We start from the raw sequence: 24,428 nt of genomic DNA on the forward strand, positions 1-24,428 counted from the left end.
TGAGCAGCAGTCCAGCAGAAGGTAGGTATAGGAGGAAGAAAATGAGAAAGTGAGGGAAAAAAAATACTTTCAAATAAAATTACTAAGTAGTCTCTGAATAGGGTATGTGGGAGAAGAGGAAAACCAAAATAATAAAGAAGGAGCTTTACATGGCCTTAAAATCAGTGCCAAAATAGAGGAAGGAGTGCTGATTAGTTAAAGCTAATTCAATTCAGCTCCCAGCAATGGAAGAAAAACACACACGAAAGAATGAACAGTACTGAAGTACACTCCCCCTCCAGCATACGCCCATGTTTTTCAGAATTCTCTCTTCGTTCAGGTTTTTTACTGACTTCTATGCAAAGTACTCACTTCTCAACAAGGCAGAGTTTTCTCAAAATAAAAGGTTAATCTGTTACATAGGCCAGGCTCTGACACTTTCTGGTTCTCCAAAAAGCAACAATATTAGAAGTCTTCTTCTCCCACTGATCAGTCTTATTACAGCTATCTTAACAAAAATGACACAGGAAAGAGGGAGACAAGACATTCCATTATCCAAGAGGGGTACAGTCTTGCTGGCTAGTTGCTCAATATGCCCATATGGGCACCAAGACAACATGGGAAATAGGCAAAGTCTTGCAAGAAAAGACTTCATCTGCGCTCAGACCAGTTACAAGAGGCCAGCTAAAGCAGCCTTTTGCTGCTGCTCTTCTCTCTGGTGACGCTGCTTTAGCTCAAAGCTACATGCACAAAGAAAACCTGCAGACAGGTAAGAGCCCTGCAGTGCAAAAGGGCAAAAGGAAAGGAAGGGCCTTCCTGGCTCTAGGACTGGATTTACTCCAAGAGTGAGTAAACTCAACTAAAAGAAAGGGAAGAAACAGAAAGGTTTCCAGATGGTTGTCCCAATTGCTGATTGTGGGAGATCTTCAGAGTGCTCAGGTTACAGCAGGATGTAGGTAGCCTAAACTGCCCTCCTTTTTAAAAAGGCTACTGCCATAGAAGAATGGAGACAGCTTGATTGCCACCTATTCTGGGACATGAAGTTTGTGAAATTATCTCCTTCCTTCAATGAGAGTTTAAAGAATTAAAGGGCATTTCAAAACTAAATTGCTACCACTAAAGTTTTTATATTGGCACCTAATAAAAAAGAAAATAAAGTCAAGAAACCTCATGCAATGGACTGTTCTTTCATTTACTTGGGAAAAAAAACCTCCTAAATGAATAAAAAGTCTGAGAACTCCTCTAAAACAATGTTAGTCTGGTAATCATACAATCCATTTCAGCTGAAAAAATATGCTTGAGACTTTTAGCTGCTCTTTTTAAATAGAGGTAGTGGCACCATTTTTACAGCAACTTGGGTGAATCTGACAGCAAGCTAATTCTCAGCTGCATATTCCAAGCTTGCACCATGGCTAATAACCTAAATTTAAACAGCCAAGCCCACCAAATGCCCAAACACTTGAAAACTGTGCCAACAGCATTAAAATCAATAGCTTTTGCTGAGAACAAAATCTCTTCCCGATGCTCACTCAATCTTTTCCCAGCTCACACTGCCTGCCTCTGTTAAAAAGCAGAAATATTCTACTCCACATCAACAGGATCTTTGAACAAGTTCAGGAATTTCACTAGGCCTGGAAATAATAAATAGACAACCTAAGACAGAAGCAAGAAGAATTGATGGGAGAAGAACTGGAAGGACAAATTTAGGGAAATTAAGGAAAGTTAAAGGGAGAAGTTGAAATTATATGGAAAGAAAGTGTACTTATTGCTTACTAAGGAAACGTTTTTGCTAATTTTCAGTCAGCTTTTTATCGCCTATGTTCTTGTCTCTCAGAATAAAAATAATTAATGCAGATCTGCATTTTCCAAACCTCGGAATTCTTAAAGAAAAATGCATTTCACTGACAGACAGTAGCCACCAAGCTTTGCAATTTCAAGAGAAATTGTGTCAAATGATCTTTGTGGCTCCAGAAAAGCATAATTCTGTTCTTTGTTGCAGCTTCACTTCAAATAATAACTTGTTAACCTGGTTCTTTAGTTGGTGTTCTAGGTGCTAATGAAACTGGGGTGCTACAAAGGAGTAGTGTCTCCACACAAAAAAAAAAGAAGGCAAGTCTACTAGCTTGCTATCTGAAGCTTGCCAGAATACACTTCATCATAAAAAACCTTAATTTTTCATTTTATAATACCATCTAATCATTACCCTATCCTATTGAAACGCTTCTAAATTTAATGTTTATCACCGTAAAAAATAATTGTACCACACTATCTTGAACATTGCAACAAGCTGAATAGGTGATTTCTCATCTACAGTTTTGACTACTTCCATCAATACACCTACAAGAACCTGGCTGTTAAAGAGCTTAAAAAGAAAGGAAAGGGAAAGAGAAGAGGAAGGTTTTGCTTGCCAATGCAGTAACATTTTGTCTGAAACTAAAACACCATTTTGTTTTATTGCTGCTTTTGGTTTTAGAAGCAAAAGAAGAGCTGCACAACTTTTCCTCCAAAACACTTTCTGTTCTGATCCCCTGGATCTCCACTTTGTTATGCTAAGGGTATTTAGTAACAGATTTACCTGTGTTTCCTTTTCTTCTTTCTGGGAGGAGTATCAACATCTTCAGCAGGGACTGGTGCAATAATACTAGATTCCTTTACTCTAAACTCATACACCTAACAAGAGATACCATAACACATCCACGATAAATCTCTCACTAGTACAAAGTTGCTCATATTCTAAGTTAGTATGATTTCCTCCAACCAACAACTTACAGATTATATCCAGTCATAGTCTCTTTTCAATACATTTAAAGTTGATTATTTTTGTCATTTAAGAACTGATACTCTAATTTAAACTTCCTGTAAATTTAATTTTAAAATCGTTTTAAAACTAACGTTTATGTATTTTGAATTCTATTATGAATTCTGGACCATAGCATTCTTGGGAAAACCAAGAAAATTAATTACTTTTCCCTTTTAGTAATCAATACTAGTACTTGTATACTTTAGCTTTAAAAATAAATTGCTATGACTCTTAGCAAGTAGCTTTCCTTCTTACCTGTCTGCATGTTTTGGTCCCAATCAGTCTGGCAATTGCACAGAAATTGTCATAATAGGTGCCAATAAGAACTCTAAACATTGAAGCTTCAGCACCACTCCATTCCACGTTCTCTGGAGGCTCAATATTTGGCTTCATCTTTATTGGTGTTTGACACCTAGAATTTGCTTCTGTAATAAATAATCGAGAGTAAGGCGACATTTCAAAATTTACATGCCCTTCACAATGGCAAATCATTAACTGCAGTTAAAAAATACCCCAGGTTTTTTGTTGTTCCCCAAGTGCCAGAAAAACCAAGCACTTTTCACATACCTCTTACAGAAGCTAACAGTAGCTACTCAAATTGCATGACCTACACATAAACGGAGACAATATGGACATTCTCTTAGAGTTTGATTAAACTCATATTATTATTCTGTCTTCTCACTCAGTTCCATACACTCCAAACACACGTTTTCTAGGACTGCACAGCTCGACTTGTGCTGTCTTTTTGCTGTTTTTCGTTGCGTTGGTTCTTTTGTAGCTTTGGTTTTGTTCCATCCTCTCGCGCAGTGCAGCTCATTGAGCGAAGCAGCGCCCACTGGCCTTACCAGAGGAACTGGACGTTTCGTCTTTCTTCTCCTCCTCCTCCTTGTCGTTGTTCTCGCCGCCGGTCTCGGTGCCCGCCTCTCGATCGCTGTCCGTGTCCTTGGACTCCAGCACGTTGATGGTGGGCGTGCTGGGCCTGCTGGTGTTGTTGGGGAGCCGGCCCCTCCGGCGCCCGCCCGGGCGCTTCGGCGGCGTCTTGATGCGCTCCGCCGTCAGGGCGGCTGCAAACTCCTTTGCACCTTCCTGAACACAAAACATCGCAATTTGCAGCAAAAGAACCGAGAGGTGTTCTCACTCGTGGTCAGGGCTGATGGGAGAACACCTTCTACTTGCATACTGAGTAGCTTCCCATCGCTCTACAAAATAATCACGGGCCCCAAAATTCCAGTTAAAGGCACTCCGACTGTGAGCACAAGTACTTTTGATGCTATCATGAAAAAAATCTACACTTACAAAGTACTCATGTCAGTATTTCGGTTCACCTTTTACTTTGGCTGCCAAGTGAAAAATAATTCAGTAGTAAATTTCTATCTTCCCAGATGACAGAAAAAAATTAAAATTTCCAACAGAAAACACCCATAAAAATACAACAACTTTTCTTGCACATAGCACTTAAACATTATGTGGTCTGCATTTTTTAAAATGCAAGCATTGGTAACTTGTTTTCTAGTGGAAAGGGGTATGCCATGTAGCAAGCTTTCAGATGGAAAAGTTGCATAGTTTCTCATACTAAAAAATTTAGGGGAATTATGAGAGAGATTTCAAATTATATTACTAAAGACTTCAATTTATTAACTTCCATCCTATTGTTTCTTGAGATCACAAGTCCCAGATGGAATGAGCCTTTGGCAAACTAAAAAATCTTTATCATTTTTAGTTGTGATACAGTTTACAAGAGAGCGAAGCCTGCAGTTCTTTGACTAGATTGGACAGAATGGCAGCAACACCATTACTAGGGGATAGTAATATTTTTTCCCTACAAATATCTCAGGCTACATCTACAAGTATTCCTACTTAAGAAGACTGGAAGCTAAATTTTTTCTCTCACAGCAGCTGAAGGTAACATACTTGACTGCAAATGACCCACAAGCAGATGCACTATCCTAGATCCAGTACATCCTTAGAATAAGTATCCCCCTATACTGCAGCCAGCATTAGCACTCAGTGAATTGTGATATATAAAATTATCTTACCAAATGTTGATAACAGTGAGGTCCACAAGGCTTATTATCTAATGCTGTTTCTGTATTCTTTCGTTTATAAGTATTAGGAGTTGCATGGAATGCTGTTGAATCAAAACATCACATTTTTAAGTTTTCATATAAAAATACATTACATATGCAACCTCAAACTGTATCCAAAACACAAGATTACCAAGAATCTAAAACCAGAATAAAAATACTAACAAAAGGGGAAAAAACCATAAAAGAAACCCCATGTAGTGACATATGACTTACCACTTAAATACAGAGACAGCACGTAAGTAAGTTTCACATATGATGGAATGGTTTGGGTTGGAAAGGACCTTAAAAATCATCTAGATCCAACCCCTCTCTGCCATGGGCAGGGACACCTTCCTCTAGACCAGGCTATTAAACCCCATGTAGTCTGGCATTGAACACTGTCAGGGATGAGCAGCCACAGCTTCTCTGGGCAACCAGGTCCAGTGCGTCACTTCCCTCATAGTGAAGAATGTCTTCCTTACATCAAATGTAAACCTATCCTCTTCCAGTTGAAAGCATTAAGCCCATTTACATCAGCAAAGACAACCATCACATTTGTTTCATGGATCAAGGAAGATTTGGTGTTATCACCCTTTCCAGCAAAAGAACAGACTTTACTTTGTTGTCATGTTGAACAGAATTATTCAGGGTTTCTCCTATTAATGATCATCTGTTCAATGTGTAAGATTCAGTTGTTAAATTTCTATCTTGTCAAAAAATTCAACCCCATGTATGCTTTGGAAAGGTAATAGGACCCACGTCACATTTTTATCAGTGAGGAGGATACATAAGCATTTTTGCTCTATTAGTTTATCAGCACTCCAGCTAAGCTGACAGGATACAAGAATTCAGTTCCTGTATCCCAGCTGCAGGGTGGAAATAAGTTAGCATTGCACAGTCACTCTGGACAAGTGAGCCAAGTTTGCACCTTGCAGAGAAGTGTCTGGCCCTGTATCTGACAGATTCTGTACAGCTCTGTAAAAGCTGCAAGACAGTGACTCAGAAAAGGGCAGAACTGGGTATGTTACACATGCAACACAAGCACCTTGATATGAGGCAGAATTTCCTACCCATTCTCTTTGCCAAAGCCAGCTCTCCTCCTGGGCAATCCCTGTCTCCCAGCAGGGTGTTTCCAGAGAGATTGACTTCTCACAGTTTTGCTGGAAGTTTTGGGAACTCCTCTGTACCCCTTACAGAGCTCTTCTTAAGCCTTGAAAACCTGCCACTAGACTCTCACCACAACTCAAACATTCATGCTCACACATTGTATTAGGATCTTTTTGTAATACTATCATAAGTTTTCTGTAATTGTCTTTTTAGAAACAAGTAATCTGTGCTCAAGGAAAAATTACTTTGTTTTTTATATAGAGAGAGATAGCAATAAACACCTATTCCCTCTAAATGTGTTAACAGTGGCATACAGAACTGTAAGGAACAAAAAGTCCATGAAGAATGGACTTAAATTTAAAAAAGAAGAGACTACTCAGTGCTAGTTGTCTGTTTGCTAATGCTCCATGAAGATGCTCAACTTAAAATGTGCAATTTCCAAGCTATGCAGAACCACTTATGCTGAAGTTTTACCACAGCTGCAGTTGGGCAACTGTAGCTTACAGTGAAGATTATAAAAATTCAGTGAATAAAAACTGTTAATATGTTCAAAATTAAAGAAGAAATTCCTCCCCTCTTACCCAGATTAATCTAAAAGGGCTGCTCCACACCAACACCTCACACATCTCCTTCATTTCCTATTCATGTTATTTCCAGATCATGCTCAAGGCTTCTCTCTCTATGTCCACTATGCTTTAAAGACTCAACTTTTTAAATGCAGTTCCTTCCTGTTAAAGCATGTGGGCAGAGCCCACATCTTCCCAGATAAGGCTTTTGAAAGCAAATTTCATTTCAGGGGTCTGGTTTGCAGCATAGCTCTGCAAGCACTCGTTTTGGCACCAGTGGGGAGGATGGCCAGTTCCATCTCAGAACCATCACTTCATGTTTCCCTCCCATAAAGGAGAGTGATTTGAAAAATCAAATCATAAATTCTATAATTTTGCACCTGTATTAATGATAGCAGCACATGGGAACCCGCCAGGAAAGCAATGTACTCTTCCAAGACTTTCTCAAAATGGTACAAACAATATAAAATAACACTAAGTAAACGTTACATCCCTTTCTCCAGACAAATATGTTATATTTTATAAATCTGGAAACACAAAAAAGCTTTCATTTGCTACATATGTGCATATAGATAGATATGTAAAAGTTTTTTACAAGCAAGTATATGAATGTAATTTATGTCTATTGTTGCCATAAGAGCTCTTTCTTCCCCCAGGTTCCAGTTAAAAGCTTTCATTGCTACACCACTTCTCACGTTTCACATATCCTTCAAGTGTTCATATATTCTGTAGGTAAAATATGTTACACTTTGTTGCAATAACAAAGAAACCATGCAATTTACTGCCAAGTTGTTCCACCTTTTAGGAAACAACAAGATGATGGAAGCCCTTTACCCAAAAATGGCGGGGGGGGGGGGGGGGGGGGGGGGGGGAACTCCCATGTTTTTCAACACTGCATCCTTAAATTTGCACAGTACACCATATCATTCAGTTTGCTTTTTTTTCCCACTTGACTGGTTTTTTTACCTTCTCTTCATACCATAAGGAAAATAATTTTTCAGCAATGCAAAAGTAAAATATTTGCAAGCCATGATCTATACCACACTACTGCAATGTAGAGAAATCAAACTATTCTTTTTACATGTCACTTGCAGATGTAATAATTTCTTTCACAAATTCATTTGTGCAAGGTCCTAAAATGAGTATTTTTTTTAAAAACTGTTTTCCTTTAGAAAATGAAGAAATGCTTCACTTGTAATATAATGAAACAAATCAACCTTTGTTATTTTTAAAACGTGTGAGACCTCAAAATTAAGCTACATCTGATACTTAAAATTAGAATCACATTTTGTGTTCAACTATTTAAAAAACGCCCGACATGGTACAGTAAAGACAACTACAGTCAAAATCTACCACCTCTATTGCGAGGTATTTTTGGGGAGGTTTGTTATAAAGAAAGGACCCAGGACAAGAATATAACTATTTGTATAGCTGTATTATGAATTTTTATAGTATCAGTAGTAATCTTTTTCCAAAAAAAATCACAGAAAACTTTGTAGAATTTCCTAAATACCTGAAGTCTGTATTTCTTTAATTATTTGCTTAAGAGAAATAATTCTAAAATGGTGTCACTAAGCATGTTTTCTGTCTTCGAGATTTATTATCTGTCTCATCCCCAATGGGCTCAACTCTCATTTTCAATAATGTGAAAGTACACAGGCAACAGTTTAGCCTGAAATGTACATTTGCTTCACAGTCAAGCTATTTGGGAAATTCTCCCTACCTGATATTTTTCCTTCTTCTAAATTCTTTGTTAGTCCAGACATTTAGGCATAATTCCTTGCTGTCAGCAAATGAAGTCGGTACACAAGTTTTTTCAGTTATGTCATCACCTGCACATAAAGGGATTGCCAGGTCGTCAAGGGGACTTGACACGTTAAAAATCTAATGATAACTTTTCCTATATTTAACTCAAATGTTCTAAAACAAAGATTGGAAACTCTACAAAATAAGGCTAATCTTAACAAAAATGGAATCTAAGAGGGGGAAATACAAGAAGCAAAACCAGGCCTAATAGGATTCCTGTATTTTTTTAATTCTCTATGCCTTCTCGAGAGATATACCCCTTTCAAAGTACAAATCTGATCACTGTAGCCCACCAGATAACCAAAGTAATTCATCAAAAACATCATCTGCAGAAGCCAGGACATGATCCCAAGCACTTGGCAAGTGCATGAAACAGAACATAGAGGCAACTGTAGAAATGTAATAAAAGTTAAATTGTTAAATTGTTTCAGAGACACTGAAAATTGCTGCTGCAGCCTTCCAATAACCAAAGCAGTTTTGGTTTGGTTTTTTTCCTTTTTTTTGATGAGTTACTTATTCCCAGCAATGAGCCTGGTGAATTTTGACCAACAGTCTTAACATTTAACAGAAAACAAAGAGGCCAAACAACTGACTCTCTCAGTTTTTAACAAAAAAATTCTGTGCTCTAGACAGACACGCAGACAGACAGACAAACAGACAGAAAACAATTCTCTTCCCTTGGTGTAACTACAGACAAAAGCAAAAGGAAGCAATGCATCCAAAGCAGTGGGCAGTCACTGTTGCAGCGGAATTTGGGTATGTTTTCAGGGAATAGCAATTGAAGAATTAGGTTACTACATTCAGACTCCAGTGCTGAGTCCACACTGCAAAAGTCAAGAGATCTCTTTGCAGTGCTTATGTATCAAATACATTATTATCAGTGACAGTGAATGTGCTGCATAGGCTGTCACAAAGAGCACTGTCATAACCAGTAATTTCACCCTCCATCTGACATAAAATTACATCTTGAAGGCCTCCACAGTTGGAGAGTTATGCATCCCTCTTTCTGTCATGGCCCTGAAATCCTGATGGGATGATTTAAAGTTTGGGCACTTTTAAGTACGAGGCATGGTTTAAATAAAGCCTTGGACATACACCACTTTGGAAAGAACACCAACTTGCTTAAGGGACAGATCAAAAATCACCAGCAACAAGAACTTAGGCAATCTTTTAGTATAAACACTTTGGAGGCACAGTGCTTTTGGCTTATAGGATGCTGCTGGTGTGAGAACTGAGGTCCTTCAAGCAGTGACACGGCTCTGGACATTCTCACTGACTGAACCTGGCACCCAAGAATAGGACAAGAAGTCCAAGACTGTGAACCCATTCCTCACAGAACTTATATTAAAAAAGTCTCTCAGAACTGGTGCCTCAAAGCTGTGGTCTGGTAAAGTACCAGGTACCCAACAGGTAGTCAGCAAAACCTTTCCATTCTACTTCTATCAGTCTGCAAAAATGACCATAAAGGCAAATCTACATAGACTAATAAAATAGAGTAGTGAAATATACATATGTTTTAGAAGAATCACCATCTCCACTGAAAAACTCCTGAAAGTTTATATAAAATCATTGAGAAAAATGCCTAAAATCACTGTAGCAGAAATATCTAAAGTCTTCAGAGATGCCACTAGAATAACCCTGATCTCACTATGTCCAGACAATGCTTTTTTGTTGACTTAATCAAAATTGGCACCCAATCTCTCTGCTAGACTATTGAGAGTGTCAAGAACTCCTAAAACCCCTGCCAGACAAATGGATTACCAAGAACCAGCATACAGCTTCACTTCCTTGTCCTACAGACTAGGGCTGCACACAGCACTTCTTGGAATGAGTGTCCAGGCAACTAAGACACCACAAGACCTACAGCTTCACAGAAAACAGTGTTGTGTCAAGGCTGGTCAAGGCAGCAGCTTACTCCAGAAACTTACTGTTCTTAAATGTTATGCAAAAGTAACAGCTTCCTTTTATTTTTTATTTTGCATTTTGTAGCAAGGCCTGTCAACAGAATATAAGGAGAAAGTGAAACTAACAGACCTAACTCCAAAATGCTCAAGTACTAAAGGAACTAGGAACATGAAAAGCTTCCCCCTCCCCACCATCTGAGAACAACTCCAATTCCTCCTCTGAAGGCACACTGACAGGCAACCAAGGGGTATGAAAAAGCAGCAGCACTGTGCAAAGCCTTCGGTGTGGAGTACAAACACAGGCAGATTGCATGTGTGCTGGATGAGGAGCTGCTGTCAAAGCACAAGGATTCCCAAATGAACATGCACGCGCACTCACGGTGGAACATGCAAATGAACAGCTAAGTCAAAAGCAAAAATTAATTGGATATAGAGGGCATCACAGTATACGGCTACAAGTTGAAACCACTTCATATTGGACTGTTAGTTTCCCCTTTACATTTAATTCTCTGTCCAGAATAATTGTCTCAAGTAGCACTTCAGAATCTCTTCACACTTTGGAAGTGAAAGCAAACATCACTGCTAAGCTCTTGTCAGCTTGCTGGCCCCAAACAATGGGGCAACATCAAAGCAGTTCAGAGGATAGGACATCACAATTTCTAAAACTCAACTCTCTGAAACAATTCTTCAAATAACCAAGTACAACAAGTGTGGCTATAAAGTAACATGGCAGAATAAAAGAGAAAACTGTTCATAAGTGTTCATTCTCCCTACTGGAAAATGAAGCAAGTCTGATGAATAACCAGGATTTTTTGTGGAAAAATACATCCCATTCTCCATGCACAAACTGAGAAACTGAAACACAGAAACAATAGTATAAAATAATGTTGTTTTCTTGCAGACTACAAAAAAGGAGAAGTGATGTTACAGATTGGTCCAAGTTAGGAATTTTATACAAAGTCCTAAATGCAAAAAGGATAGCAAACTACCCACACAGGTGCATTTGTTTTTCTGAGGTATAGTTTTCACTACAAAATAATGTCAACATGTACAAGCTGTACTATTAGACATATTTATTTTTTCTTCTCTTTCCTTCCTTCTGCATTGGATCTTACAGCACTTTTAAGTCTCCTGACTTACAAAAAAAAGTAAGACATATACAAGCACACTTTAATTGTACTTACGATGTAAGAAGCAATCGTATTTAAAACAGCGCCTACAGAAGAGTGTGTGAAAAGAGTGCAGGCTTTGCTCCCTCTGAACAGATTTAGCATTTGGTCCATCTATGTTCGGTGTGCACTCAGGAGGAAGAGCTCCGGGAAGCTGCTGCTCAGTGAGTTCTTTGTATCTTGAAAGGAAAATAATAGAAATTATTTATTAAGTATATTTTTTATAAAAGTGCTTTTTATTCCAGTACTACTCTGCATTTTCAATCATAACTTTAAAAGAAAACCCTAACAAATATGTGCTAGCTAAAAAGGCAAATCTGTTAGTGACATGACAAGTTATTAATTCCACACTCATTAATACAAACTGAACAGGAAATAATGCATTTGTTTTCAAGACCATCACAACCTCATATATAATATCAGTAACTCCAAAAAGGAGACAATATTTCTTTTTAGCAGTAGCTTTTATTTTAGCACCTCAAAAAATAACAGCTTATTAGAGACATACAAGCACCCACTTTTCAGTAGTTTAAAAGAAAGGCTAATAAACACTTCTGTATTGTTTGACTTGGGAGAAAGAGCCTTTCAGTGCCATTTCCAAAAGTTACACAAATGCCACAGAACTAGCTGCAAAGGGGACCATTCCTAATCAACAAATATTTAATGAAGGATTTATTTCATAGAGGAATCTGTTTCATAAAGCAACACAGCAGTATACACTAAGAAATATGTTCTTACTTCTCTTTCAATTCTTCTGCTGTACCCTTGTCTGGAAACATTGAGGAAATGGCTTCAAATATCTTGTCAGAAGGAAATCTCCGAGGTGGGTGGGTTTCTTTTTCTGCCAAGGAAGCAAAAAATTTGGAAAACAAAAAAAATATATATTTCTGCTCCTATGCTACCTCAAGAAGGTGTTCAGAGAAAGGGAGAGTTGACCAACATTCTAATGTAAAAAAGAAGTAAAGGTTTTTATTTCTAAACCACCTACAATTTTAACTGTGTTAAGTGATCTTTCCTGATGAGAAAAATCTACTAGTAAAATTCGGAGAAATCATTATTTCACCAGCAGATGGAGATGGAAATTCAGAACTCTGCCTGCTTTAGAATAATGATACATCATTTTCTGAGGAGTATCAAAGTATTTATTAGACAGATACCTGACTGATTTTTGGTGCATTTGACAGCCTCAGTATGCCAGGGAACAAAAACTGGCAAAAGTGTCTTTCACGGTGTTCTTAATACAAATCTTGAACTAACAGACAAAAGAAATTATGAAAATTATGCTACTTTAGACCTGAAAACTACCACATAGGAAAATGGGTTTGAACAAATTTACTAAGTGGTTAAACAAAACATTTTGAGTTTAATTTCTAAAGACTTAAGTTGTAAGTCTATCTAAAGATAGACATACCCATCCTGTTACCTTCCCGATCTTTTTGCTTGTCATCTCTTTCATCAGGATTGTCATCTCCATCATCATCATCTTCATCATCACTATATTGACCAAGGGCATTGACCAACTCAACAAATATTTCGTCATTGATAAATCCACATTCTGAAATCCAGCAAAATTGTGAGTGAATAAAAAAAAGCACAATGTGTATATGAAGTATTTTAAATCCTCTCTACACTTCAATTCAATTAGGGCAAATGCTGTCATTTATGAAAAGCAATTTTGCCGTTTTCCCCTCTTAAATTGCAGTGTATGAACCAAGACAAGTTAAAACTGTTCATTATCCATTTCTTAGACTGTCAAATGGGAAGGGAAGGAGAAAAATTCCAACAATTTTTCTCCCAACTCTCTGTGCTACATATATATAATAAATTTCTCTTCCTCATAAGACAAAAGACACTACCAGCTACATTATTTAAGAAATCTTATGCCAGAATCCCAGTTCCAACATGGCTGGGTCAAGCCAGTCTGGAAATGCATGCTAAGAGTCTATAAACTAATCTTTAGGCAGCTACAGAATCTACAGAGAGATTTTTGGTTGGTAGTTCCTTAGTATCCACTTCCCACAACAGACCACACTGGCTGGGTGATAAAAAAAGAATACAGTCATATACAAAAAAAATCAAGAGAAAACTGAAAGATATGGTGCAGCATATATCTATTTATTAGATTATATTCTGCTGTGACACTCAGATGGCAGAACAGATTAAACAGTAAGGCATTTCTACACAAAGGAAAAATCATAATTAGTGCTGACAAAGACTACTTCTCAAAAATAGAAAAAAAACCACCAAAAAACCCACACAATCATGAACTGTGTGGAAACTGTAGGGCTTATTACAATCCTTTAGAACCTGGACTGGGTTTGGATGTCAAAATAATTCAACAGAAAATAACAGCTTTATGACTATGCAGACAATGGAAATAGCACTCGGATGTTTTAAACACTCTTAATATACACACACAGGATGGTACAAATTATCTCCCAAAAGTGCAATTACAGACCTAGTTTAGAATTCTGACTCTTACATGGGAATGCCTCTGGATTACAGATTCCCACAGTATTTACATTTAATTACAGTCACACAATACTAGCTATTGGGAGACTAAAAAAACTCTACTTCTAATATATTTTATATATTATGGAAAACACTTAATGATAGTAATTGCCCTTATAAACTTGCATCTCAAGATGCTCAAACAGGATTAATTTTAAAGCTGAACTCCTCTAACAATAAATTAAATCAATAATAGAAGACATTTAGTAGTAATGTCATAATTTTGGCATAACCAGTTCTCTGACAGGAAAATCAGCAATCAGTAAATGTGTAAAATTATCCAAAGGCCAAAGCCCACAAAACACTCCATGTTTCTTACGAAATACAAGCAGCTATACTGAAGACTTTACAAGTCTAGTTGTAAGCCTGAGTAGCATTTATTATTGAATCATAGGCTCAACCTTCATGAATGATAGACGGTGAACTCAAAAAATGTGATTCTCAGACACTTCAGCATTAATAGGAATACGATCAATTTTAAGATATTCTCTGTTTGAGTGAAGGGGTGGAGTATGTGGGTAATATTGCTGTGAAGGAGGAATCACAGCAGTCAAGAGAAACCTCCACAACTGTGAAGCTGAGGCTTGTATAAGCCAGTTCTGAGGGTGCACAGAGCAAGTGAAAGGTCAACACTTCACTGAGACTTTAGCAAAGTGAGAGATTACACTGCAGGTAGTACCACACAGGAGAACAAGTAAACTACACCTCAGAATAAATACATGTAATACTTCTGTACCAACAGGATACAACTTTGCTCTATAAGCTGATTTACAGAGGGTGTTTTTAAATAGCTAGCAAGTTCCTTAAGGAAAGGAAGGAGAAGAAACCCCACAAACCTACAAGAGGTTATTCTGTTGAATCACATTTGCAAATGTTGTAATTATCAGAGTTTTGTAGAGTTTTATCCTCCTGTCACTTTCTGCTAGGCAGGGCACATATACACATTATCATATTCCAAAGCTCTGAGCACAAAACTGAATACCATGAATCGCTGTATGATATAAGGAAAAAGTTAATGTGCTTAATTTCTCCACACTACTACTTAAAATTCTGCAGCCTAATGAAAATGCAGAACAGTACATTTAAATAAGGAAGCCTGTTATACCCAGTGTTTACACAATGTAAAGGTTGTAGAGATACTACTGTAACAATCACACATCAGGCCTTAAGCAACACTACAACAGTAATTTATATAGGAAAAAATGATTAGTATACCTGAGTGTTTGGGCTCACCTCTGTCTCCATGCACTTTCCCATCATAGTTCTTGATCAGTTCTTCAATAAAGGTACCATCCTGGTCAAGCACTTCATCTCCCATATATGGAATGTTATGTAAAACAGTTTCATCCTCTACCTAGGCACAACAGTGATAATCAAACAATTTTAAATACTGTTGTCAACTGACCATTCCTGCATTGTTTTGCACTATTGACAGGAGTCTGCCTATAACAGTAAGTTAACTAGCTTCACTGCTTTAGCACATTTATCATTAACTAGAAAAACAAAACAAAACTCTCAATGACTTTCAACAATTTTTTGCGTTCTTAGTGGCTACTTCAAAATACTAACACTAGTTCCTAATCTTAAGGTTAGCAGAGCATTTCCACAAAGTTTAATATGGAAATTCTTGAAGTTAAGCTTTGGGAAGCTTGCATTTGGTAAATTCATTTGTCCCCCCCTTGGTTCTCTCTTACAGTAAAGTAGGAAACCACAATGGGAACCATCCTTTCATTGTTTGGCCAGAGATAAGAAAATATGCTATTAAAACTGTTTGAAGAACAAACAGAGAAACATGTCTGACAATTTAATCTGAACTCCACTGTCTCTTTTTTTGACTACATATAGACTAAATGCATTATTAGTCCCATGTTTTATCAATAGAATTTATGGACCTTGATACTCAGCTGCTTCTTCCAATACTGCAAAAGAACCTTCTATTGTTAAAATAAACTTTCCTGCTGATCATGATTCTGTAACAATCCAAAATATCCAAACACTATTGAATTGAATGCAAGGAGAAGAATGCGTGGAAAAACTCAGTATGTATATTGATATAAAAAAATGTTGTTTAACCCACTTCACAGTAATTATTATCAAAATAATAGTAAGCAAAGGTGGTCATATACAAATGGATGTGAAAAGATTTGCAATAAGATAAGCTTTTCAAAAATCCAAATACCTATATCAGAAATCTGAAGTTATGGCTTCTGCACACAGTGAAGCTAACCAGAAAAAAAAAAAGGGGCATACTCAGATATGAGAATGACCATTATGTGGGGAGACTATTTCAGGATTTAGTTCCCTTTATTCCACAAGAATTACTATTCTGTTACAGATACGTTGGTAATTGCCCTACATTAAAGCATTCATATCCCTCAGAAAACATTTCTCACTACACTAATCAGACACTTTCAAATAAAACTACATTTGTTAACGGCCACAAAAGGCAATAGGACATCTGAATTAAATAAACTTTAGAGCAAGATTTTGGAGATACTGAGGTACATTGAGGACAGAGATTCAGTTTGAAAAGTTACATTTTATTTATTTTATTTGAGGGAGCTTATTCCTGATTATTACTGCCCTATTACCAATACCTATAGTAGGGAGGTTAACAATAGATTTTGCTGGCATACTTCTAAAATTAACACCTCACTTTTCTCCATACCTTTCTCCTCCCTACACTTGTTTAAACTTACCATAAAATTCTGTTGAAGGGGAGACCAAGAATACATTATAGGCACAGAAGCAACAGCATTGAGAGTCTTCAGTGGGATGACTTGTTTTGGAAAATCAATGTCACTGGTAACAGAGCACTGAAATAAGAAGTTGAAGTTACACTTACATAGCAACATCAGGGAAGAAACAAACAAAAATAAACCACAGAACACTCTACAATGCACAAAATTCAAAGAGTTTCTCAAAATTAGCCATATCAACCTTTGAAAAATCCATCAGCTTTTTAAGGCATAATAGGAAAATAAGTTTTAGCAAGAGAAAACGATCCCAAGAATTATTTCTATGTCAATACCTTTGTTAATAGATCATGATGGTGTTTTTCCACTTATTATTAAGTGGCTGTGATAGTATTTTACTCAGACTATTCAACCTACAATACAAATTAGGTTTGGTATCTCAAAACAGATTTAGTACCTGTTGCTGCTGCTACACTGCTGTTAGTGTATTTACTCAGACCATCTGAGAGGCAAGTGAATTCCCCCTGGCTTCAGATCAATACACTGCAGAAATCATGTATTATTTATGTTAAGAAAATATATATAATTTTACTTTAATGCCAGCAAGACACCTTATATAAATAAAAACTCCATATGTCTCTTTAATTCCTGCCTTGTTTCCCAATTATTGTCTTGTTTATCCTATCCTCAAGCCTTTTATTACGATCACTGCTTGCAAAGGAAATACGAAAATTAACCCTTAATATGTAATGCTGGATACATCAATGAATTTTTCAGCTACAGAACTTCTGGCTTGGGTAGTCAGAGATTTATGTAGCCTCCAAAGGATAAACAATCCATAAAATACAACAATGAGATTATTCTTGCACCTAATAATCAACAGTTAACAAACACAGATCAACTTTTCTCAAATACTTGGACTGCGGTATGAAGAACTCAGGGCAAAAAGTTACAAGCAAAAGCAGACAAGAACATACAAAGCTAGGGGAAGTACAACAGAGAAGATTTGGAGGTAGATAAAACAAAGTTTAGAACAGCTATCATAGCTACCTGAAAGGAAAAAAGGAAGTGGAGACAAAAGATCTTTCTCCTTTCCAGAAGGGAAAGATGAACAGAGCTTCACATTTCTAAAGAAATATACAAAGTAATGTAACAAACAATATACAGAGACAGTACCCTGGCAGAATGACACAAGCCAGATTTATTTATTTTCTTTTTAATCTGCAGCAAATGAAATTAGATTTCTGCTGTGTACATTAATATTCTAGACACCGCCCTATGCTACCTTTTCGTTCCCATTTCAGGTTAATGTTTCATTTTCTAACTAGCAGCCACCTAGCATATTTTTCATGCATTTTTAAAGCAAAATACAAAAGTAAAAGCATTAACTACTTTTATCTTTGGAACCAGAAGTCTCGGGCTGACAAAAGGGCTATATCAAAGTGACTCTGTGTTTGGTGCTAAGCCCCAGCTATGCTGCTCTGCTGTTCTGGTATGGAGCACAGTCAGTGTCTGGCAGGCCTGCACAGGGCACGTTATGGTCTCCACTCGATGCTGACTGTCACCAGCAAGACCCTGCACTCCTCACCAAACACAGGAAGGCTCTCACACGACCTTTCTACTACCAGCCAGAGTCTTATGCAACTCTGAAGAAATTCAGCATATTGAGAAAACAAGATTTTAAAGTAATCTTTTAAAGTCTCCACCATTTTTTCATCTCACTTCTCTCACTATAAATTATGGCAACCTTAAATCAAGCATTAAAGTTCTGATTCATGAGACAGAGACTGGATTGAATCTAGTAATTAGTGTGCTCTATCAACACAGGCAGGAAATTAACATAAAGAATAGTGAACACTACACTTGAAAGAAAAGAAAAAAGAAAGAGGAACAATCTTCTACTAACAAAAATAGTGAAAATTGGATGTGTACCTGCATCAATTATTATCAGTTCTGATCCCACACAATAGCTATAGAGCCGTACATGAGTAATTGCATATTCAAGAACATTTAAAAGAGAACACCCAAAGGTCCTCACCTCCTTGCATTTGAACATGCACCCACACAAATGCACCTCTGTGACACACTCCCACTCCCCAGTTCTCCACTAAAATTTTAGGAAAACAAACTGCAAATTCCTTTGCAGATAAACTACTTTGGCTTGCTTTTTTTAAACTATTCACACTAAAGTCTTTTCATTCTCACCCTACTGAAACGAGTTCGCTTTTCAGATTATTACAGATAAAACATCTTCAAATTTCTTAAGTGTAAAGAAGTGCCCTAAAGAGCAACTTAGAAATAAGGTAAATTAAACTGGGATGAATATAGAAAGCAGGAATGGGCTTAAACCACTTTTGAAGCTACCATGACACAGGACACAATGCTGAGTAACATGCTCTAGGATGACCCTGCTGAGCAGGAAAGCTGCACTAGATGACATCCAGTGGTCCCTTCCAACCTTAGCAATTCTGTGGAAGCCAGTTGAAGTGCTCAAATTATGCCACAACTGTGAAAGTGTTTTTCACAAATTTAGCATCCACTCTCTTGTGCAACACAAGGATTCATTAATCTATCTTCAACAGGAGCAAGAGTAAACTCCCAGTACCATGGAGACAGAACAGTTTGATTAAAGGATGCTGAGGTATGATCCAATCATTATCAGAAATGAAGAAGTTTCACTTTTGTGTGTCATTCAAAGCCAGGTAGCCTGCTACATATTTATTGCTTTGCACGATCAAAGTACACAATAAATAAATTCTTTAAGACACTCATACAAAACACATTGAGCTGCCAAGTCATATCATGCTGAAAAAAAAATAGAAAGAACAGCCAACTTTCCAGTAATAAAATAAAAACATGCTAACAACCTCGTAAGTGGAATTACCACAACACATGTTAACCAACCTCCCTGGTCCCGCGCAATGAGCTCACAGAAGTCATGATGTGAACAGGCTGTATCCTACGTTGTTTCCATTCTTGATTTAAGATTTCAGTTCTTTCCAGTATCTTCTGACGATTAGAATTAAACATACTCTAAAAATTAATCATATTATAAATAAATGAAAGACTCTAAATTCATCTGTTAGCATCTTAAGGCATTCTAACATTTAACCAGACATGTTATAACAAAAAAAAGAAGTACTCAAAACATACAAATTTAGTTTTAACATCCGTGAGGTTCAATATAGTTCATGATGCCTTTCTTCAATTCATACCATATTCTCACATCTAGAGAGTCACACATTTAGCATGGAACTAAATTGTAAATGGAATTTGGAAGAGTATGCAGCTAAAGAAGTTGCCATATTAGCTCAACACAACCTCTGCTGATACTTAACATTCTCAACCCAATCACATATAAATGTGATCATTCCTGTTTATAAGACCACAGAGTTAAGACAAGTTCTCAGTAGGCTGACAAAATATTCAAAGAAATTGTTATAGCAAGTGTTAACTGCAGGACACATACTTCAGAAAATAATCAATACTTGTAAAATTTTACAAGCAATAGAACCAAAAGATAAAGTACCTTTACTTCATCAGCACGTCGGAACCTCTTGAGCTGCCTCAGTCTCATATATTCTGATTTTACACGTTTTCTCCAACAAATTGGTCCCTTCTCAGATTTTTTTCCGGTTTGACCCATGATTATCCTACAAGAGAAAATGTCACGTTTGTATTACCAAATCTGACACCACTGCTTACAGAAGAAGTTAGATAGGAAAGCAACATTCCTTTAATATCTTTCATATCCAATTCCTTTAATTCCTTTCAATCACACACATGCAATACCATCCCAATGGGACAGAAGAAAGGAAAATATATTTAAGTGACAGGCACCAGAAAACAGTAATTTTAATTGCAAATCAGTGGACCCTTCACATCTGTACTTCTAATGCCTCTATACAAAAAGGTATCTAATAGATTTAAAGGGGTGAAGAGGAAAAAAATCAAGATTCCCACTGCAAAGATACACACTGGAATCCTTGCAAGTAGCCTTGTAAGTTAACTTCTGGAGAACTATGTTCATGGCTGACAAACCTTTCCCTCCTTGCAGGAAGGGTCCTCTTCACTAAGACACCAACTCCTACAATAGACTTCTGGAGTTAAGCTCAAGTACAAAGAGGTACCCCAAGGAGTACTCAGTCCTCTAAGCCAGCCACTCAGATGTGAAAAAATTGCAGAAATTCAGAAATGAGTTTTGAAACAGCCTGAATAAGAGACTTTGCTCTTTTCTCAAGTATTCTATAAAACCACAAACTGCCCACTGATTCCACTTTACTGATCAACCTCCTAGTGCCAAGTGGTTAATTTTTACATTACAGGACAGTTGGCAATGAAGTTGTATTTTTATGTTATAATCCAAATGCCTAGCTAGAATATGCCAATCTGCTCCGTATTTTTCAAAATCAACGACCGTATGCTACAGCTATGCTGGCAATGACTATTTTGACAGCATCCTGAAACTAAACCACTACATCAAAGACTGGCTTCTTCTCAAGAGCTGCATTGTGAAAACTACAATATTTCAGTGAATACCTCAAAATATCATTCACATGGACTGAAAGGCTGAAACATTCAGTTGCCCAGAGTTAATACATTCTCAAACAAGCATAATCAGTATGAGCAGAAACAATTCCAGCCCTCCTAATTATCAAGGCAGGTCAATGTGAACAGAAGTGTCATCTTTGGGCTCGAATATAATGCTCAGTGCTACCTTCACTGCCCCACACTACAGCTCCCCAGCAGTCATGAGTGCAGCTTAATCCAAGTTACTGGAAGCTTACTGCTCTATTTTCAGCAGTTCTGTAGAGGTCAGATTTGAGGGCTATCAGACTTTATGATGATGATGAGAGAAGAAATCAATACAGAACCTGTTTATTCTCAAGACTATGCATTCATTTATAGTGAACAGAAAGGTATTATGTCTACAAAAGCCTGAACCCATTTTCATACAAGACTTAATAGAATTTAATTATAGTATTTTGCAAGAAATAATGTTGGGGTTTTAGATTTAGGATGAAAAACAAACAAATAGCAAAATTGACAACCCAAATCATGGGAAATATCCTTTGAGGAAAAAGACACAGGATACAAATAACTACATAATGCACCTGACTAGACAGAGGGTGAGGACAGAGAACCATCATGGGGAGATAAATTGAGAACAAAGTGTCAAACACATTTACCCTGCTTCCATGCACAAGCCAGCAAGTAAAATGCACCTGTACCTCCTTCAGCACAACCTTAATGGTTACAAAAGATAAAAAATAAAATGACACTTAAAAAAATAATCCTGGACCATTCATGTTAGAACTCAGAGAAGATAATCAGGGATTCAAAGTACATTACGATACTGATTAAAGAGCAGCATAAAAGTATTATGAAGTATAGAAAATACATTGTATCATATGCTAAACTAAGCAAAGTAAAAAAATTGAAAAACAACCCATTAACTGGAAATAAATTAGATACAGAATAAGTACCATTAAATAAAGGACAATCTCAATTTGTAAGCAATACAGAACATCTAAATTGCTTTGGTTATTATTCAGCCAAAAGACATGGAAAAAGTATCAATGAACTCAAAAGATAAATGAAAGCTCAGCTGACAATACTGAAGTAACATAGTCCAGAAAACTGAAACATAAATTATATTTACTTACTCTAATACTGCCCCAATCACAGCCCTTCTTATTCTAGTTTCCTAGATAATAACAAATTACTCCAGCTTAAAAAAAGCTTTTTTAACTGAAATTAAATTGACAGGTAAGGCCTGCTCATCAGCATATCTATACAAAAATCACATATAATTGTATTAAAAACAACAGACAAACCCAACAGAATTTCCATCTTTCTTTCATACAACTTAAGTACAGCCCCAAGAAGATCCCACAAAAAATTATTTAAGACCTGAGAGAAATATAGCCCCACCAAAATTAAAAAAAAAAAAAAAAAAAAAAAAAAAATCCCGTCTCTTCAATTTTCCAGTAACAAACATCACTGTTACCTGTTATATTAAAATGGTAACAAAATAATACTTCATAAGAAGATAATACTTCCTTTTAAAACAGCATAATTTACACTCAGGTTATTCATCTGAAAACAAAAATGACTTATAAGAACACTCTCCTCTTGCACTACTATTAAGTTGCTATCTGGGATACGGAACAGACAACTTAGTAGTCAAAGCACCAAATAACACATAAAAGAGAATGAAAATAAAAGGCACTGTGCTTCTGTCAAGTTATTGCAAGAAAAAGTTCTCCTACATAAAGCCATAATGTTAATGTGCAACAGTCAATGTATGATATATATCCCACTAAGTCCAATGTGTATAAACAAATTACAAACTACATCTTAAATGGCAAGTCCATATTAAGAGAAAAAACACTTAGTGGAAAGGAAGCATATGCACAGAGAGTATAGAAAAATTATATCTAAGGAACAAAAATGTGTCCTGGATGCATGTTTGTAAAAATTTTCAGAAACTGTCAAAATTAATATATTACTGGTGTCTGAGCAGTAGAGCCAAGTGAACCATGTTTGTATGTTTCTGGGCAGTCTAACATAACCAAAGTAAAATTACTCTGTTGCTAACATATCTACTGTGGTAGGAGACAATTTGGTTTGTGTCCCAAATCTCAGAAGAAAGTACAGAATAAAAATAACCCAAGGCAGGGCAGGGCAGGAAGAGCATATTCAGAGTTTTAATTCTCTTACTGCAATTGATCTATCACCTCCACATTAGGACTAGAGACAAATACCACTGACTATTTCTCAATGTCAGTTCAAAGGTTGTCCCCAAAATTTTAATTTAAGAAGCTAGACCTGAGAAACTGGGATAAGAAGTTTCAAAGGCAAGGACAGCCAGTGTTGGGGTGTAAAATCAAGAACTATCAAAGTAGGGTGCTGTACACTAGTTCCCATCCCTGAGATCAAAAGTAATTTGGAGAATTAGAAGACTTCAGGGAAACATCAACATAACCTCTGGGGCAAGTTCAGGGCTGTAATGCTGTCTCAAGCCTACTAGTGGTCTACTTGCCTGCTACCTGTGTGTAAGACAAACCTCGCCCAAATCACTTTCTTGTGCATGTAAACAGTAGAAGTGGTGAAAGTACCCTGAACTGTAACAAACTACAGAGTTCCCACTTTGCTAGATAAGACAAAAACCCTGCACTTTTTCCTTAAACTACACTGTATGGGAGTCACAGTCAACTTTTCATATAAAGTTCCAGAATACTCGCTACAGTAGCCAAAGTGGCACAAGTTAAATCCCATCTGTCTGTGAATAGTTAAGCCTGTCTTAAGACAGCACAGTTTGAAACAGTTTCCATTTAATAAATAAAACATGATACTGATTGTCTTAGCCCAGTGGTCTGATTCTCAGAGCCCCTAGGCCTTGTCCCTCTTCTCCATCCCCATTTCCCCTTCTGAATCCCACCAGTTGTTTGTATTGTTTTAAAATCTTATTCTTTCCCAATTTTTTAATTTGTTTGATTAAAATGGTCCAGAGAAATCATCTAACTGCCAGAGTCAAGTTCTAAGAAGTTCTATCCACAAAAAAACCCCCCCCCCAAAAAAAAAAAAAACAAACAAAAAAAAAAAAAACAAACCTATGTAGCAATGTAGCACCCAACTCAGTTATTTATGGGCAGAGTATTGCTACTTCAGAAGAGATACAAAGAAAGCAAGCATAACTCCACAGCAGCGATACTGTTTCTAGAGAAAGCTCTGCTCCCAAAGGGCACTATGACTTCCATGCAAAACCTCAGCTAGCCCGGACAGATCTCACCTGGCATTACAGTAAGTAGGGAAACCTTT

General features: G+C 36.9%; 1 protein-coding gene across 7 annotated transcripts in view; it reads right to left on the minus strand.

Annotated features, from left to right (window-relative positions):
• EZH2 (enhancer of zeste 2 polycomb repressive complex 2 subunit) overlaps positions 1-24,428 on the minus strand; it is a 50,388-nt gene that overhangs the window by 9,143 nt on the left and 16,817 nt on the right. For 2 of the 7 annotated variants that reach the window (XM_063405843.1, XM_063405900.1), the window contains 11 exons: positions 20,134-20,257; positions 19,509-19,637; positions 16,608-16,724; positions 15,124-15,262; positions 12,809-12,952; positions 12,136-12,238; positions 11,413-11,576; positions 4,816-4,907; positions 3,625-3,865; positions 3,035-3,204; positions 2,555-2,649 (listed from right to left, as the gene is read on the minus strand). In XM_063405843.1, the coding sequence (XP_063261913.1) occupies positions 2,555-2,649; positions 3,035-3,204; positions 3,625-3,865; positions 4,816-4,907; positions 11,413-11,576; positions 12,136-12,238; positions 12,809-12,952; positions 15,124-15,262; positions 16,608-16,724; positions 19,509-19,637; positions 20,134-20,257 (1,518 nt within the window). Of the gene's footprint in view, positions 1-2,554; positions 2,650-3,034; positions 3,205-3,624; positions 3,866-4,815; positions 4,908-11,412; positions 11,577-12,135; positions 12,239-12,808; positions 12,953-15,123; positions 15,263-16,607; positions 16,725-19,508; positions 19,638-20,133; positions 20,258-21,793; positions 21,851-24,428 lie in introns of all 7 variants that reach the window. The other 5 variants (XM_063405870.1, XM_063405880.1, XM_063405853.1 and 2 more) reach the window with 5 other exon arrangements.

This window comes from Prinia subflava, chromosome 1 (assembly GCF_021018805.1).
Source record: "Prinia subflava isolate CZ2003 ecotype Zambia chromosome 1, Cam_Psub_1.2, whole genome shotgun sequence".
NCBI classification, from domain to species: domain Eukaryota; kingdom Metazoa; phylum Chordata; class Aves; order Passeriformes; family Cisticolidae; genus Prinia; species Prinia subflava.